Below are 19913 nucleotides of genomic sequence, written 5' to 3'. Positions count from 1 at the left end.
CACTGTAAGTCAACAATAGAGCAAGTTAACAACAGAGCCAGCTGACAGGCCAAGGATGAATTCTATCATTGAGAACAAAAGATTGCTCAGGAAATTTCTGGACAGGGGGGAACTGACTTGGGGGAATGTAAAACAAAAGAGAGTTGGACTGTGAAGAAAGCTGATCACCGAAGAATTGATGCTTTTGAACTGTGGTGCTGGAGAAGAAGACTCTTGAGAGTCCCTTGGACTGCAAGGAGATCCAACCAGTCCATTCTAAAGGAGATCAATCCTGGGTGTTCATTGGAAGGACTGATGCTAAAGCTGAAACTCTAATACTTTGGCCACCTCATGCGACGAGTTGACTCACTGGAAAAGACTCTGATGCTGAGAGGGATTGGGGGTGGGAGGAGAAGGGGACGACCGAGAATGAGATGGCTGGATGGCATCACAGACTCGATGGACATGAGCTTGAGTGAACTCCGGGAGTTGGTGATGGACAGGGAGGCCTGGCGTGCTGTGATTCATGGGGTCGTGGAGAGTCGGACATGACTGAGCGACTGAACTGAACTGAACTGAAAACAAAAGTACACAGATGATATTGCTCCTCTAACTCAGCTGACAGGCACCTTTAAATAAGCTGCCAGTCTTTCAGAAGGCAGGTGGGAATATAGGATCTCATTTCTTCATGGGCCTTGAAATTCCCACTAAAGCAATTCCTGTCTGGTCCCAACTTCTCTAGGGCACTATCTGCTGGGGACCGCAGAGCACCCCTACAGAACCACGCGTCTGCATGGGCTGGGGGCATCAGCCAGGGGGCGATGGGTCCATGAGCTCTGCATATACAACAGGAGCAGTCCTGGTGGCCTGCTAAGCAGAGGCTCCAAAGAGAGCCATAGGAGTGAGGGACACTGAGGTGGGACTGACAGGAGCAAGCGGCAAGCAAAACCCGTGAGCCCTGGAGAACCGCTGCAGTGAGCCAGCCCCACGCTGTGGGGGCAGACGGCCAATGGCACAGCGGGTGAGGGGGATGGAGACACAGGCCAACACCCGTGATCATGGAGGGCACAAGGTCGGCGAGAGAAGCGAGGCCTCAAGCACAGATCTGAACAGAAGATTTCTCTCCGGGTATCAAGAACCCCATCCTCGGACCTGGGGAGTCTTCCACACTGCCTTAAAACCTACACCCAAACTGGTCTGTTTCCCAGTAGCTTATTTACAAGAGACACTACTAGGGACACAAGTAATCACTTAGTATCTTATTAATTACATGCCATTTCCTTCACCCCCAGCTTGAGCTATAACACACATGGCCGCACTGGGGGCTGTATTTACACTTTACTGCAGTACCACGACGAGAATTAACGGTCTGCCAAATGAAGAGCCAGACTTACCAATTCTCTGATTAAAAATCTTGTCAAAGGTGATTTCCTGTCTTTCCTCAAGATACTTCTGCATCACGCTCCGGATACTAGAAGAGAAGAGTCACATGTTTTTAACAATGCCAGCCTCCATCCCTAGAATGGAAAATATATGATGCTTTCATTCGAGGGTACGGGCTTGATTAACTCTATTCTGGTATTCATTGTTCACTTTAAACATATATAATTTTGTCAGTTATACCTCAATAAAAAAATATGCTCCCCTCAAAAGGATATTGGCGCCTGTTACTGACACCCACAACTGCATGAACAGCTGACTAAGTTTAAAGCTCACACCTCTGGCTAGTACCCTCTCCTGCAAACCAGGGCCAACCTTACATGTAAAGTTAGTTGTTGTCTAGTCATTAAATCGTGTCCAACTCCTTTGTCACCACATGGACTATAGCCCATCAGGCTCCTCTGTCCACGGGATTTCCAGGGAAGATGACTGGAGTGGGTTGCCATTTCTTTCTCCAGGAGATCTTCCCTACTTAATTAAAAAAATAATATAAGGAATTCGGGGAAGTTCTCTCTCAACACCACCTCTTTCCAAAAAGAATAAAGGTGTGCGTGCACACACACATGACAAATTCTTCTAACCTATTGATGAGATTCTTTCTAAGGAAAAAGCCAATGTTCCCTGGATATATTAATATTTAAAAAATCACGCTACTACACAGCAAGTATAAACCACAAGAAAATATAATTAGAAAGAAGATTTCACTTACACCAGAGTAAGAAACATCAAATGTCTTGAAATAAATCTTTCAAAATATGTGCAGGAATATTACAGGCAAAATTACAAAATTGTACTGAGAGACAGTAAAGAAGTTTTTAATAAATAGAAAGACACAGCATGGTAAGGAATAGAAAGATTTAATATTGCAAAAACTCTAATCAGATTCATCTACAAAATCAATATAACTCCCGTCAATATTCCAACAGGATTTTCCATAGAACACGGAAACAGATAAGCTTTTTATAAAATGCATGCAAAAAAACACAGGCTCAAAGATAGCCAGGACATTTCTGAAGAATGAGAATGATGATAAAAAGGCCCATTATGAAGCTATAATAGTCAAGACAGGATAAACAAACTGACCAATGAAATGGAACAGAAATCACACTAACTGACCCTCACATGCATGGAACTCTGATATGTAACTAAAGCAGCAAGGCAAAAAATGGAGAAAGGAGCAATTATTCAATAAGTGAACTTCCAAAGCTATTATCCAAATAGAATAAGCAGAAATTAAATCTCTATCATCTACCGATGGGCAATAGTTTGGCATCAATTCCGCCCCCCGACCCTTCCTTTTGCTTTTTGAAACAAACTGAGGTAATTAAATGCATGTTTAAGTGTACTGTTAAGTGAGTTTCTCACATATAATACACTCCTAATCAAGATATCAAATATTTATATTTTCCAAAAAGTGCTCTTTTGCAATCTGTCTCCCCAAATTCTAGGATCTGAGCACCTCTTGATCTCCTCCTTCCTGTTTAATAAAGACCACTTGCTACAGTTCTAGAATTCTATAAAGATGAAATAATGCACTATGTAGTCTTTTGTTTTTGGTTTCTTTCCCTCAGCATAAACAAGCTTCATCTGTATTGCTATGTGCATAATATTTTAGTTCCTTCTTATTGCCAAGAAGAATGTTATTGGACGAATATACTACCATTGTTTATCTGTCCATCTGTTGATAGACGTTTGGGCTGTTTCCAGTTTGGGGCTATTATAAATAAAATTGCTTTAAACATTTGTGTACAAGTTTTCTCATGGGCATGTGTTTTCATTTTTCATGGGTAAATATCTAGAAGTGAAACTGTTGGTCATATGGTGAATTATATTGAACATTATGAGACATTATGGAACCATATTCCGAACTAGGTGTAGGATTAATTCTTTGGTAGATGGTCTGTGCTAAGAAATCTCTCACATCCCAAGGTCAGGAAGTATTTAATCTACTCCCCCTTAGAAATTTTAAAGTTTAGATTTTACGTTTAGGTGTAAGATCCACTTCATGTTATTTCTGTGTGCAATGCAAGGTAAGAACCAAGGTTCTTTATCTCCTTCTAATACATAATTGTTCTGATATCATTTGTTGAAAAACCTATCCTTTCTCTACTGAATTTTCTTGGCATCTGTGTTGATTCAACACTAAATATGTGTTGGTCTATCTTTGGATTATTGTGTTACGTTGATCTATATGTCTATTCTTCACAAAAATACCACCTTATCTTGATTGCTTTAGGTTTAAAACATAAGTCAATATTAGGAGGTTTAGTTATCTAAGTGTTCTAACTTTGTTTTACTGCCTTTGGTTTTGTTTGTTTTTTGGCTATCCTGGGTTCACCGCATTTAAGTTTTATAAGTCAACATGGAAATTTCTTCCCAGAAAAAGCCTACTGAGACTCTGATGGGGATTTGTTGAATTTATAGATCAATTTTAGAGAAATTAACCTCAAGAACATTAAGTGTACTATGCATAAACATATTTTTCCATTTATGTAAGCTTCTTTAATTTCTCTTAGCACTATTTCATACCTTTCAGTGTAACAGTCTTATTCTTTTTCTTATAATACTTTCTTTGGTTTTGGTATCAAGATAGTATGATTCATAAAATGAGATGGGAATTATTCCTTTTTATTTAATTTTTCTGAGAAAGCTGGTATAACACAGTATTAATTCTTCAAATGTTTGACAAAACTCATCAGTGAAGCCATCTGAGCTTGGAATTTTCTTTTTGGAAGGTTTTAAATTAAAAATTTCATTTCTTTCACAGATATAGGGCCATACATATTTTCTATTTATTCTTGTGTTGGTAACTTTTATCTTTTAAAGAAGTTGTCCCATTCACCCAAATTGTCCAATTACTAAGAGTTGATCTTATTTCTTTGTTGTTCTTTCTTTGGTTTTGTTTCAGCTGCTGCAGGCGGGATCTTTAGAAGAGGCATGTGAACTCCCAGTTGCAGTACGTGGGATCTAGTTCTCCGACCAGGGGTTGAACCTGGCCCCTCAGCACCGGGAGCTCAGAGTCTTAGCCACTGAACCACCAGGAAAGCACCTTTTTTTAACTGTCCTTTTAATGTCTGTAAAGGCTCTTCAGTCACTCTTTATACTGTTAAACTGTATGTTCTTTCTGTTGTCCTTTGATCATGCTCACTAGACGTGCATCATTCATACTGATCTTTAGTTTTTGTTTCACTCATTTTCTTCTATTATTTACACTTTTTATATTTATTGATTTCCACTGTGTCATTTAAATGCTTCTAATTTACTATGGGATTCAATTGATATTTTTCCAATTTCTTAAAAGTCAGATCAATTAATTTAAACATTTCTAATATAACCATTTAAATTATAAAATTTTCTCTATGCACTGACTTAACTGTATCTCACAGATACTAATACAGTCTGTTTTCATTTTCATTCAATTCAAATTATTGTCTAACTTCTCTTGGTATTTCTTCCTTGAACTATGAGTTATTTATAACTGAGTTGACTCATTTCCAGATATTTGGAGATTTCCGGATATCTTTCTGTTACTGAATTTTGCTTCAAAAACAGAAATTTTAATTCTGCTCTTCAAAAGACACTGGAGAAAATTAAAAGACAAAACATAGAGACAATGCTGGCAAATCATATTCTGATTGAGGAATTGTATTCAGCATATATAAAGGCTTTTCACAGCTCAAAAATAACAAAACAAACAACCTAATTTTAAAAAATGGGTAAATGATGTATACGGACACTTCATCAAAGAAGATAAGTGGATCGCAAATAAGCATATGAAGAGATTCTCAACAGCGGTAGTCATTAGGAAAAGGCAAACTAAAATCACAGTGAGATGTTACTACACACCCATCAGACTACCTAAAATTAGAAAAGATTGACCATACCACATGTTGGCAAAGATGTGGAATAATTAGAATTCTCATACACAACTAGTGGGAAGGTAAAAAGAATATAACTGGGCAGTTTCTTAAGAAGTTAAAACACAAATCACTATATAACCAACCCATCAATTCCACTCCTAGGTATTTAAAGCATACATCCATAAACAGACTTGTACATGAATGTTCTTAGCAGCATTACTTGTGATGATCAAACACTGGAAACCCAAATGCCACCAAAAGATGAATAAGTATGAGTGGATATCCATATTATGAAAGAATATTCAACAATGGACAGGAATAAATTATTGATACAACATACATGGTTCTCAAAATAATTACTCTGAGTATAAGGAGCCAGGAGCACGACCTAAAAAAATAAAAAGAGTACATATTGTTTGATCACAAAGTGGCAGGAGCAAACTTCTAGAGATGATATACGTAGCCGACCTCCCCCCGCAAAAATAATGTATCTGGGGCTTCCCTGGCAGCTCAGTGGTTAAGAATCCGCCGGTTAATGCAGAAGATATGGGTTTGATCCCTGATCCAGGAAGATTCCACATGCTGCTGAGCAAAAGCCCGTGTGCCACAACTATTGAGCCTGTGCTCTAGGGCCAGGGAGCTGCAACTACTGGGTTCACACGCCCTAGAGCCTGTGCTCTGCAACAAGAGAGGCCACCACAGTGAGAAACCCGCGCACTGCAGCTAGAGAGCAGCCTCCACTCTCTACAACTAGAGAGAAGCCAAAAATAAATAAAATTACACACACACACACACACATATATCTGGTCTCTCTCCTGGTTCTTGGCACAGAGCTCCTAAAGCCTGTGGAATTCCCTGAGTGATAGGAATGTCTTATTCATTAGGAGTCCTTTTCATCCATACTTGAGTTTATGCTGATGAGGTGACTAAGAGGATTCTCTGGTATGATTCTTTCTTGTGCATGTTTGGAATTTTCATTACAGAAAGTTTATTACTTATTTTTGCTTCACCCTGCACAGCATATGGGAACTGAGCTCCCTGGACCAAGGGTTGAACCTCCTCATCAAAATAAGGCATAGATACTTACTATGTATAATACTATACCAACTGGAAGCATAATTTTTTTTAAATTTTAATATCAATATGTTGGTAATACACCAGCCTTATCTATCATAACCTATTGGGGTCCTGCTATAGAAATACAAAGGATTCCCTAGTGGCCCAGATGGTAAAGAATCTGCCTGCAATGCAGGAGTCTGCCTGCAATGCAGGAGACCTGGGTTCAATCCCTGGGTCAGGAAGATCCCCTGGAGAAGGAAATGGCAACCCACTACAGCAATAAATATTCTATCATATTTTAAAGAATTTTTCTACTACTAAAGTAGTTTAAGGACCAGATATCTGCTCTCTCCTGGCCAAAGGACAGCTATAGATATCTCCCATTATTAAAAATCTCTATATTCTATGTGAAGTTTACTTCTGTTCTGTTCTGATGTTCAAAGCAAAATGCATCTAAACAAGTATTTCAAATACTATGTAACACACCACCTAAAAAAACTAGTTATACATAAGGTAGTTGTGAAGATCAAGCACCACCCAAATAAGAGTTGTTAAAATTATGACCATCAAGAAACTTAAAAGGCAGAATTTTTTTTTTAAGATAGGATGACTAAGCAGTTACACTAAGATTCAATTCCCCTGAAAGAAAATTGCTTTCTTTCACATGTAGTTGCTAAACATTTTCTACCAACTGTTCATTAAATAGTGGAAATGGAGCAACATTATCCAAAACACAAGAAAGACTTTACTGTGAGATTTAAAACCACGAACCTCTGCCAGATATAGGCTCTGATATGTGTGCTCAGTTGCTTCAGTTGTGTCCAATTCTTTGAGACCCCCATGGACTAGAGCCCAGCAGACTTCTCTGTCCATGGGATTCTCCAGGCAAGAATACTGGAGTGAGTTGCCATTTCCTTCTCCAGGGGATCTTCCCAACCCAGGGATCAAACCCGGGTCTCCTGCACTGCAGGTGGAGTCTTCACCACTGAGCCACTGGGGAAGCCCCATAAACTCTGAAGGGGTCTTTAAAAGCATCTGGGATAGCTGACTGCCAGCTCTTCCCAAGGTTCCTCAGTTCACCAGATCTTGGGCAGAAAGTCTTGCATATAAACTGCATAGCACTAATGCACATGAGATGATCTATATCCAGGAGATCACAAGCCAATTAAGCTCAATATGAATTCCTTTCTGCTTTTTCCTACCATATTTTGACAGTCCACATCCTGTTTTTAGATGCCTTTCTTCTGCAATATATTACCTGATCTTAAGTGACAATAAACATAACTGAATTTCACTGACAAAAAAAAAAAAATCATATACAAAGTCCAACCTGAACAGATATAATTTGAAGGATGGACAAACTTATGGGGTCAATCAAGTACCTAATTAAAGCTACCAAAACCTTGTGATCCAAACTGTTTCTTCAAATTAGCTACAATAATCATTTTAGAATCCATTTATCTGTTTCTCGAAATACTTTTGCATCAGCAATGATATAGAAGCAGCTTCATCCTAATGGTTACAGTGTAATCTATGTGAAATAAGCATCAGAGAATAGGAAGACAGGAGCCAAGGAGAGTCTGTAGGAGGGTTGAGAGCATCCTCCTGGTTTCCAAGAACAATTTTTTATGGAATTATCTCAGTTAAAGGATCCCAATGCATAGCAGCACTACTCACAGTAGCCAAGACATGGAAACAACCTAAACATCCATCAAGAGATGAATGGATAAAGAAGATATGATACATATATATGACGGAACGTTACTCAGCTATAGAAAAGGAAATGACACCATGTGCAGAAACATGGATGGACCTAGAGACTATCATACTAAGTGAAGTAGGCCAGACAAAGAAAATACCATATGACACCACTTACATGTGGAATCTAAAATATGACACAAATGAACTTACCTACCAAACAGAAACAGACTCACAGACACAAGAGAGCCGACCTGTGGTTGCCAAGGGGGAGGGTGTAGGGGGTGGGAAGAACTGGGAGCTTGGGATTAGCAGATGCCAACTATTATATACAGGATGGATAAACAAGGTCCTATTGTATAGCACAGGGAACTATATTCAGTATGCTGTGATAAACCGTAATGGAAAAGCATATAAAAAGAATGTGTATATATGTATAACTGATTCACATCGCCATACAGCTAAAATTGTAAATCAACTATATTTCAATAAAATAAATAAATGAAAAGACCCTACGGCTCACATCCTGCCCAGGGTCCACACTCCTCAACACCTCATGGGGAGCATGTCCGAAGAGGCCCCAGGTAACCTCATCCACCACACCTTCCCTCTGACCTCACAGAGCAGCCACGCAGGATTTCTTCACTGCTGAGTAATTCTGTAAATGCCATTCCCACTCTCCTCGCATGAAAGCCTTCTGCCCACCCTCCAGGACTCAGGTCAGGGTCACTGGCCTTCCCCAAGCCCTGCAGAGGCACGCCCTCTCAACTCCAGTCTCCACTGTGTGTCAGGAGGCAAGGCTGTTTCATTTCCCACAACATGCTTGTAAATATACATACCTCCATATCCATCCCCTGCTCATTTAATCACTCATTCATTCAAAACAGGCAGTGACACTCAGAATACAGAGTGAATCCCACCGGGTCTCTGCCCTGAAGGGTGTCTCTGCCTGTGTCTAGAAGGGTGACAGCGGGGTGAGCAGGGAGTTCCAATGCAGTGTGACAATGCAGGGTCCCTGTGGCGTCAACAGGGACAATCACAGGGGGCGACACAGTCCAGGGCAGAACGGCTGGACTCCAGACCGTGGGGGCCCCTGGCCAAGATGAAGTGACAGAGAAAGCAATGGGGCTACCTGTGCAGCATCTGATAAACCATGCCTGCCTGCACCAAATACCCGAAGGAAACGGACAAAGGACAGCGGCGGGTAAGAAACACACACGGAGAGAAAAATGCCAGACAACACAGAGCCTCCACTTTCAGATTCACTTATTTTTCTAACCAAGCAAGAATACCTAATTTACCACCCTTGAGATTAATGTCCAGCTCTTCAAAGTTTCTTTTTTTTTTTAAGCAAATACTTCCTTTCGAAGGACTGACAGATGACATGTTGCTTCTATAACTGGCAAAAATGCTGACTTGGACACGAATTGCTGTGCTTCCCTGCCCCCACTTCCCTAAGAGAATGTGAACCAGGCAGGAACATCAGTGACCGAGCACTCTCCAAGCAAACTGCTCTTCAAACTAAAATATGCTCCGTACAAGACCAACGAAGGGGATTCATCGACTGCTCATCTTCTAATTTGGCACATGATACCACTCGTCACATGAGAACTTCGTCTGAGTCTTGTACTCATTTTCTCCTTGATGCTTTCCAGGTTTGGGGGTTTGCCTCGGACAGCCCTTTATACTCCAGAATAATAAAAATATCTTCTGTCACATTTTTCTATTTTTAATAATTTTTATGTTTATCTCATTAAACACTGGGGAACTTTTGTGTGTGTGTACAATGTGGACTTGATCTGATGATCAGCTATCACACAGAGTCCTAAAATGCCACCTTTGCTCATAAGCCAAATTCAAGTTCTGCTATAGAGATGAATATAAATACGCATATACACATGATTCTGCATGCTCTGCCCTGTATGTGTCTGTGCCTGAAACAAGATCACATGGTTTTAATTCCTATAGCAATGTCTCATGATTGCTAAAGCAGATCCCCACTCTTCTATTGGTCATTTTTTCCCACTTAGATGAATGAAGATAAGCTTAGCACATTCTTTAAAATTCTCATGCGGATCTGGATTGTGATAAGGTTAATTTGAAGAGAACTGACATCTTTTCAATACTGAGTCTTCCAATCTAGAAATGCCTTGTAACCCCCTCCCCCCGCCACACCATTTATCCAGATTTGCTCTGACTTAAGTTTTAGTTTTCCTCATACTAGTCTTACTGGTAATTAGTTGGTGAGGTCTGGTTTAGAGCAACACATTACAAAACATTTATTTTAAAAAATTATTTTGACAAATTAATATTCATGTAATTTAAATACAGAAATTTGTTCAAGTGTGGTGCTGGAGAAGACTCTTGAGAGTCCCTTGGACTGCAAGGAGATCCAACCAGTCCATTCTAAAGGAGATCGATCCTGGGTATTCATTGGAAGGACTGATGCTAAAGCTGAAACTCCAATACTTTGGCCACCTCATGCGACGAGTTGACTCTCTGGGAAAGACTCTGATGCTGGGAGGGATTGGGGGCGGGAGGAGAAGGGGACGACAGAGAATGAGATGGCTGGATGGCATCACCGACTCAATGGACATGAGTTTGAGTGAACTCTAGGAGTTGGTGATGGACAGGGAGGCCTGGCGTGCTATGATTCATGGGGTCGCAGAGAGTCAGACACGACTGAGCGACTAAACTGAACTGAACTGAACTGAATCTCAGTGAGAGAGAATTACATTACAGAGTCTCATTAGGCATGGAGCATATGCTTCAAGGGTAGACCATCTTAAACAGCACGGGTTGTCATTTTTTCCCTGCTAAATGTAAACATCAGAACTATGATTTAATAGATACTCGGAGAAGGCAATGGCAAGTCACTCCAGTACTCTTGCCTAGAAAATCCCATGGATGGAGGAGCCTGGTAGGCTGCATGCAGTCCATGGGGTCGCTAAGGGTCGGATACGACTGAGCGACTTCACTTTCACTTTTCACTTTCACACATTGGAGAAGGAAATGGCAACCCACTCCAGTGTTCTTGCCTGGAGAATCCCAGGGACGGGGGAGCCTGGTGGGCTTCCGTCTATGGGGTCACGCAGAGTCGGACACGACTGAAGTGACTTAGCAGGGTAGCATGACTGAATGAGGTTCCATGAAATTGTCTTCAGTGAGTAAATCATTTTCTTAAGTTTCATGTCTTAATATACTTTCCCTCTTGGATATTTTTGCATCTTTTTTTCCCCCCTCATCCTCCAATGAGAAGTCTTCTGATCCAAAGGTTGTAAATTCATCCACAAGGACTTGGATTAGTCAGAACTCTGGTTGCAAATGAATTCACTACAACTCTACCCGTATCTTTGAAATCAGTGCCACGGAGCCTCTTCTTGAGTCATCTAACGCAGTGTTCAAAGAGCTCATCAGTCTGTTCTTTGAGATGCAGGATGTTTAGAATCTCCGTAGCGTGCGTCGTAGGAAGTTACATCCTAAGTCACCAGCGCTGGTCACAAGTGGCACTGGGATAACACGAGGCTATCACCAGCCCTATCCGAAGATAGTCGTGATCCTCACACTGAGTCACCTACCCTTGTTTTTAAAGACTTCTGTAAAATTTTTCAGGCATGCAAAAGTACAGACTGGTAGTGTGGATGCCCATGACCCATCAATCAACACCTTGTGGACAGCTGTTAAGATTTTAGCTGGCTTCCATTGTCCCCCTCACTTTTCATGGTTTTTTAAGCATTTTAAAGCAAATATCAGATTGCATATCATTTTACCTTTACTATTTCCACCTGCATTTCTGAAAATTACAGAAACTTTCCTTCCATAAACATGGTCTGCTGTCTCTTCCCAACCCCACCCTGGAAATCACAATAATTCCTGAAGATCTAATACCCATTTCCTATATCAAATTTCCAGGGTTCTCTCAGAGGTGTCTTCTGCAAAGCCGAGTTTGAGGTGCAGTGCAGTGCCCAGTCGTGTCTGACCTCATGGACTGTAGCCACCAGGTTCCTCTGTCCATGGAATTTTCCAGGCCAGAACACGGGAGTGGGTTGCCACTTCCTACTCCACGGGATCTTCCTGACCCAAAGAGATGACCCACATCTCTTGTGTCTCCTGCATTGGCAGGGAGATCTTCATGTGGGAAGCCACATGAAAACCTTCCCACAACCTTTCCTGTGGCAAGCCGGGTCGGGTTTGAATCAAGATCAGATCAAGCTCCGCACATTCATTTGATTATTATCTCTTAATTCTGTTTTGCTCTCGATCACCCCTCCATCCCCACCAGTCACTTCTCATCTTCATACCAGTGACTTCCTGAGGAAACCAGGACAGCAGTCCTGAAGGATGGCCCCATCCTGGATATGCTTGTTCGCGTCGTCATAAAATCACTCAACGTGTTCCTCTGTCTCATTTCCTGTGTGCTGCAAGTCAGCTCTGAAGACTTGGGTACATTCAGTCCATCTTTGAGGGAAGGACTGTTCACTACACAGTCTTCAGGCTGCCTCATATCAGGAGACACAGGGCTGGAAGGAGGACCTTTCCTCCCCTCCTTTCTTGAGTTCTTTTGGCTGGTCTGATAATTAAATGGATCCAAGACAGAGCAACAGGAGAAAAAAAAAAATTTAATTCACACGTAAAGAGGTCTCAAGCAATAGGACCTAAAGAAATGATCAAAGCTGTCAGCTTTTATACCTTTTACACAAAGAAACAATACATTTGTGAAGACCTGAAAGAGATTTGGGCTTAGGGTAGTGAATTCGCGCGGAAGAAACAAGGCTTGTTTACATGGCCTTCTCAGCCTGGGCTGTCTCTGGTGATAAGGGCTGTCTGTCTCTCTCAGTGGCGGGAGGATACCTTTCACCTGAGAGATTTATTTCCTGCTCTCAGGGGCACAAGGAAAGGGCAACCCACTCCAGTACTCTTGCCTGGAAAATCCCATGAATGGAGGAGCCTGGTGGGCTACAGTCCATGGGGTTGCAAAGAGTCGGACACGACTGAGCGACTTCACTTCACTTCTCAGGGGCACAAAGGAGGGTCAGAGTGTCTTTCTTACAGTGGTTGTTTCTTCAGTTCAGTTCAGTTCAGTTCAGTAGCTCAGTCATGTCCAACTCTTTGCAACCCCATGAATCACAGCACGCCAGGCCTCCCTGTCCATCACCAATTCCCGGAGTTCACTCAAACTCATGTCCATCGAGTCAGTGATGCCATCCACCATCTCATTCTCTGTTGTCCCCATCTCCTCCCACCCCCAATCCCTCCCAGCATCAGAGTCTTTTTCAGTGAGTCAACTCATCGCATGAGGTGGCCAAAGTATTGGAGTTTCAGCTTTAGCATCAGTCCTTCCAATGAACACCCAGGATTGATCTCCTTTCGAATGGACTGGCTGGATCTCCTTGCAGTCCAAGGGACTCTCAAAAGTCTTCTCCAGCACCACAGTTCAAAAGCATCAATTCTTTGGTGCTCAGCTTTCTTCACAGTCCAACTCTCACATCCATACATGACCACTGGAAAAACCATAGCCTTAATCGCTGTATCACTTTGGCCCATTTGGGGGTTGGCCTGTCCTGAGCCTCAACATTAGTGAGGTGAAAATTCACTAATTGGTGAAAGTCTGGCCTCTCCATTTAAAATTCCCCCATCAACCTTTCATTTAATGGTTTCATACACTGATGATCTTTACTTAAATCTACTTTCAGCAAAAGTTGCAAAATGATGGGGTTTTTTGTTCCTAATTCTATCATTCCTTCTGATTTTCTGCAATTTCCTCTTGATTTGCTGCAAGTCCTCTGTAAAGATGAATCTCTCATGATCAACTAGGAATTTTTGTTGTTGCTCAGTTATGTCTGACTCTTTGCAACCCCATGGACTATAGCCCACCAGACTCCTCCGTCCATGGGATTTCTCAGGCAAGAATACTGGAGTGGGTTGCCATTTCCTTCTCCAGGGGATCTTCCCAAACCGGGGACCAAACCCACGTCTCCTACATCGGCAGGCAGGTTCTTTACCACTGAGCCCCCAGGGAAGCCCCTTCTCTATTACTGATAAGGAAGAGCTGAACACACCACCAGGCGAAGAAGGCGAGCTCTAGATGGACTCGCTGAAGTGTCCTTGACAAGCAGAGTTCCATCCCCACGTGAGCTTAACGACCTTTCTGTGAAGGTTACATAGGCAACCTGTTCCATTAATCTTCTGTCATAATTTAGAAGCTACCACTAACAAGATTAATCAATGTAACATTAAAAAAAATCCTTAATGCATCTCAAGTACCCGACAAGTGTCTTCAAGCTGAGGATCCCCATTTACCCACTGACAGGCAGAGATGTGAATTTTAATTTTGCTTTTTGAAATAAGGATGCATTGGAAATTAAGAAAATGTGTTTGGGGTTAAGAAAGTATCATGAACCCCTGACATGTAGCTATTCTGAATTTAAAAGTGTCATCACTAGTAATAAGTATCCTATTATTTAACATGAAATTTATGACATCTCACTTTTTCATGAAATATGCATATACTTATGATTAACTCAACATCTCTGGTCAAAGTATGTGTAACTACTAGAGCAGCACCTCATCAGATCCCAGCAGTTGACCTCCAGATTGAATGAAGACAGTGGATTTCCAGACTGTGTTACTGAAGTCTGAAATTGACAATGTTCCTCTACCCAAACCCGAGAACCTTCTTTGTTTAGAAGATTCATGCAGCAGAAGGTAGTCTGTAGGTGTCCATTTAAATGCACAGAATTTGAACTGAGGCTCAACTGCACCATTTGCTACCAAGGTGATCTTGAGCCGTTACCCTCCCTCTGAACCTGGACTTTCTCCTCAAATGGGGATGCTGACTATCATGAAGCCAGTTCCCAGAATGTGGAAATAAGGGAAAAAGCTTGCCCTCAGAGAATGAAAATTTTAAATCAAGGCATAACACAAAGGGCAGAGAAATGCCCGAGGCTCCTCGGCTAGCAAGCCTTAGCTGCAGCTTCAGCAACTGTGCTATGACTCCAGTGGAGGAGGCCTGGCACCAGTCAGAACAGGAAACATGGACGTGTGGACGGGGCATCTCACCATCAGGGGACTCATGGATTTCACACCCAGGGTAAAGCCACTCTGGAGAAACGACCTGGTCCCAGCTCCTGTGGCTGCTGAGCCAGGGACCAGACCTTCTGGGCCCTCCGGCCACCGGCCTGTGCCACCTGCGTCTGCAGCACGTCCACAGGGGCGGGCTCCCAAGGGGGACGCTTGGGTCACAGGGCCTTCAGGCAGCCAGGCTCCTTGAGAGCCAGCGCTGAATATCAATCTGACACTCTAGCTACAGTCGGGCTTTTGAGATGAATCACCAGGTGAGTGGATTTTGGGGCAGGGGAGGGGGAGCCTCTAGCTCATTGGATTCTCCAAGGGGTCTTTAAATAAGAACCACCGGCCTCGAAGAAGAGAAGGTGTTAGTTGGGTCCGACTCGGCTTATGGATGTGAACTTCACGTTAGGAGGCAGAGAGAGACTCTGTGATGACAGAATCCAGTTTCTGAGTCTGCAGGGGAAGACCACCCCTGGGACCACAGGAAAGACCCTGGTGTCCAAGGAGAGCACCAGCTGTCCCTCCAGACAGACAAGGTACCCTTCTCAATGTCTCCACGTGACATGTTCAAGTAGTCGTCTTTTTCCTTTCTCAATTGTCTACCGACTACAGAGGACAACTTGAAAAACTAACAAGAAAGATCCAATACATGTAAAACTGCAAAACACTATACACAAGCATTAATGGAGGTTTTTATTTTTAATCTAAATTCAAATCTCTTGCATAAATGTGAAACAGAAGAACAACAGATGTCACTGGGTTTAATAAGATAACGTGTTCAAACCTAACTGATAAGCCCAACAAGCAGATCTCCCATCAGGATCACTGTAATTAATTCTGATCTGGTTCACACCCTAGTTCTGAAGAAAGAATTTTATCAGGTTAGGACCACTGAGGCCCCTCGAAACTAGAGTCTGGCTTTTTCTACTGTTTTCTTACCACCTACCCCATGCCAGAGAGTCGTGAGATACCCATAGAGCCAGAATGTTTACCTTAAGACTCTGATCTTACAGAAAGGAGTGCGCATCAGCTACTTCATCAGATCTTTCTGGTAGGACACGGCCAGAGAAAATAAGCTTCTCTTACAGAGTAACTTGGATTTTTTTTTAAAAAATAATTTGAAACCTCAATCCCCTGTCAAGAAAGACACTTTATTTAAAGGACGGAAACATAAAGATGCTACCTGGTTTTCCACATGGAATTAAAAAGAACAATCAACCAAATGATTAAACCTTAAGAAATCCCTGAACACAAAAGTCTCAACAGTTTTGTGATGGGTTTTTTTTTTTTTTTTGGGGGTGGGGGCACTTCCCTGATGACTCAGATGGTAAAGAATCTTCCTGAAATGCAAAAGATTCAGGTTTGATCCCTGAGTGAGGACAATCCCCTGAAGAAGGAAATGGCAACCACTCCAGTATTCTTGCCTGGAGAATTCCAGGGACAGAGGAGCCTGGCAGGCTATAGTGTATCGGGTTGCAAAGGGTCAGACATGATTGAGCTACTACTAACACTTTACTTCACTTTTTTCATTAGCATGAGCATCCTCTCATCCTTTGCTTAGAAACGGCTATTGTGCAGAGAACACCTTTCTCTGCTAGTTCAATTCTAGAGGGATGTTTTGATAAAATAATGAGCTTTCCTCCACGGCCACTGGCAACAAAAGAGAAGGCAGTGCTTCCAAAATGGAACACAAGGGAGCAGGGAAAACTTTCCATTCTATTCTGTACTCAGGGTTGCAATGACAAGACGCACTGTGTAATCCCTTTCCCACTTAGGGTGTCATTATAATAGGAGAAAAGAATCAGTATGTGTAGCTGAAAAAAGCAGGGTCTTTTAAAGATGAAAGTCCCCTGACCTTTTCTATTAGGACGAGTTCCTTTCTAAATGTGGTACAGATCCCCCACCCCACCACCAAAAGCCTCATATTTGGGAGACCTTCCTGATGGTCCAGAAGTTAAGACATCTTGCTTCCACTGCAGAGGGCACAGGTTCGATCCCTGGTCGGGGAACTAAGATCCTGCATGCTGCATGGAGAGGCCAAAAAACAGAAGTAGGAGAAAAAAAGCCCTGTATTTTCAAAAGAAGATCCATTGAAAATGTCATAGATGCCTTAAGACATTTTCATGATGCAAAATGAAAGCCTACAGTATTTAACAGCTGTGCAAATGCCTTCATATCTCAGTTCATTTTTAACTTAAATCCTTATCAAAAGCAATACAGATACAGAAGATGCAGAAGAAATGACCTGAAAATATCACCAGTAACCTTTCTAAATAAAGAGCAATGGACTGACTTAATGACATAAAATACAAACACTACGAACATGTCATACAAGAAAGTTTTCTGGCTGAAAATAAAGAAACTTGCTGCTTTCCCCAGCTAACAGAGTTGTCACTTTCTGAACACATGAAACAAACATTCTCTAACCCTCAGAAGATGGACCTTTTCAGCTTAATGGAAGCTCACTTTCTTCCTAAAATAGTTTAGCCTATGATTATCTGAAAAATAGACAATACCAGGCACTCAGCACTAGTCAAAGGCAGTCACTGTCAACAATACTAGGGTAGCCCATGCTTAGCTTCCAAACTCTGACCGTTTATGGAAACAACCGATCCCCTAAACAAACCAGTAAAATGAAATTTAAGAATCATTCACAGGACCAAAAATGTTCTCCCTGTAATGGAACTTTGAGAGGGACTCAACCATACACTTGATTTTGGATTTAACAGCTCTGCCATCACCGTATTTATTACAGCAATTTTGCAGATACCTTTTTCGTCTTCATAAATTTTAATATTCCTACTCTGCTAGGTAATATTCAGACTGATGAACGTAGATTACAGGGCAGCGGGCAGGCTTCGGTGTGACACGAGAAACAACTAAAGGCACGTAAGTCAGTTCCCCACAGCAGCCACGGGGGCTGAGGTAGCTGCCTTCAAGAGACTGAAGATCTATTACTTTGTGGATGAATTAAACTTGTTTTGCAGGATCACAAAAGGAGCGAGAGTGATCCGTGCACAGGAAGAATTACAAGAGAGCTTTCCATTATACTTCAATTAAAAAAAAAAATCCTCTGAAAATAAAAAGGTGGGGGGAGTGGTGGGAGGGAGGCTCCCCAGAGGGAGAGGATGCATGTATACATAGAGCTGATTCACGCTGTTGTGTAAACTAACACAACATTGTAAAGCAATGATCCTCCAATTAAAAAATTTATATCCTGGGGCGGGCGGGGGGAGAGAGAAAGCACTTTCTGATACCACATCTCTTCCAGAGATACTCCCGGAAGATGACCCTGGCTGGATGCTGGAGAGGGAGGTCGCCCACCCAATGCAGGACTAGACTGGATGCCCTACAAGACTTTTCAAACATGAGCTACGACAACGTGAGGTTATTAAGATATATCTGTGGATGTCAGAGGAAGACGAGAATGCACCACCTTATTATGCTCAACGCACTGACGCCAGCTGCTTTCAGATTGTGATTTTTGGTTCATTTTACTGACACAAAGACCTTCTGAGGATGTCAACTCTCTCAATTGCTAAATTATCTATTTTTAAGAGTGGCTCGCTTATGAACTCTTAGGTACTGAAGCCAACATAGCCCAGAGCCGACTGGATGGATGGATGGATGGATGGAGGAAAAGGGAGGGAAGAGAGGGGGAGAGGAAAAAAGGGAGAAGGAAAGAAAGGAAAAGCACCAAGCGAGGCTCCGTGAGCAGAAGGTTCTAGACAAACAGCACTGCCACAAACAGCTGGAGGAAGAGCACCAAGTAGAAACCTGAGAAGTTCACCTACTCGGGGTCCACAACCTAACTTTTCAGAAGTCCCGCCTGCGAGCCCACCGGCTGTCCACCGTCTCCATGCAACACGGCCTTTACCTGCTACTGTCCTGTACTTTTTTAACGGTGTTATGTCTTGTATTGTGCATCATCCCAACCACAACCACAGGGTGTAAATAAACAAAAACTATCTTTTCACATTGCTTCCACTCTTTTTCGCTAGCGTTTTCTGTGTTTGAAATGAATGTTCTCTCCTGCTCACAGATGTATGGATAGAAAATGCTCTAAAAAGACAGAGATGTGGGGGACAGTTTGTGATCAGAAAAGAATGGTATCATATTGCACAGATGGGGAAACTGCATACACTGATGTTAAGTGATGTACAGAGGGCCTGTGGCAAACTGCCAGTGGAATCAGGGCTGTACTTCCTAGTCTAGAACTTTCTCTCCTAGGACAATATGGCAGGTAGGAGGGAGGGCACAGGAAAATGAGGGTCCAGCGATAAGGACAGCTGGCCTTCGAGTTCACTGAGGACGAAGGTCTGGCCAGGCGACTTTCACATAATCAGTTTTCCCTGCTCTCGAAACCCTGGAAGAAGGAAATGGGAGCGAACAAGAGTACAAGTCCAAGGCTGGGCCAAGGCTGACTTTTACAAACCACCAGTCACAAAACAGATGAGCTGCAAAAATATCTTCACTGTGTTCTCTAACAGGCTTTTTCTTTACTATCTTATAAAGTACTGCAAATGTGCTTTGGCTTCACACTGAAGCCGAAGCACAGGTGACCCAAAAGATTTACAAATTTAGGAGAAATATTTAGAGGAGATAAGGAACTTGCTGCATTTCAGACCCATTGCTGTTCAGCCGCCCAGTCGTGTCCGACTCTTCTCAGCCCCATTCTGGACTGCGGCACACCAGGCCTGCCCCTCACCATCTCCCGAAGTTTGCCCAAGTTCATGTCTGTCGCATCGGTGATGCCATCCAGCCCTCTGTCTTCTGACACCTTCTTCTCCTTCAGACCCATACAGCAAT

The 19913-nt window shown here is 42.4% G+C and overlaps 1 protein-coding gene across 5 annotated transcripts in view; it reads right to left on the bottom strand.

Moving 5' to 3' along the window:
• Nucleotides 1-19913, bottom strand: part of GRK3 (G protein-coupled receptor kinase 3) — a 125632-nt gene that overhangs the window by 99382 nt on the left and 6337 nt on the right. For all 5 annotated transcript variants that reach the window (XR_016035364.1, XR_016035363.1, XM_088828283.1 and 2 more), the window contains exon 2: nucleotides 1374-1450. Coding sequence is in view for 2 of the 5 variants with exons in the window: in XM_088828283.1 (XP_088684409.1) it covers nucleotides 1374-1450 (77 nt within the window). In the remaining 3 variants the exon portion in view is untranslated. The remainder of the gene's footprint in view (nucleotides 1-1373; nucleotides 1451-19913) is intronic.

This window comes from Moschus berezovskii, chromosome 19, assembly GCF_049115385.1.
Source record: "Moschus berezovskii isolate FMDL1 chromosome 19, NW_MosBer_1.0, whole genome shotgun sequence".
NCBI lineage: Eukaryota > Metazoa > Chordata > Mammalia > Artiodactyla > Moschidae > Moschus > Moschus berezovskii.
This window is presented reverse-complemented; position numbering and strand designations above follow the sequence as displayed.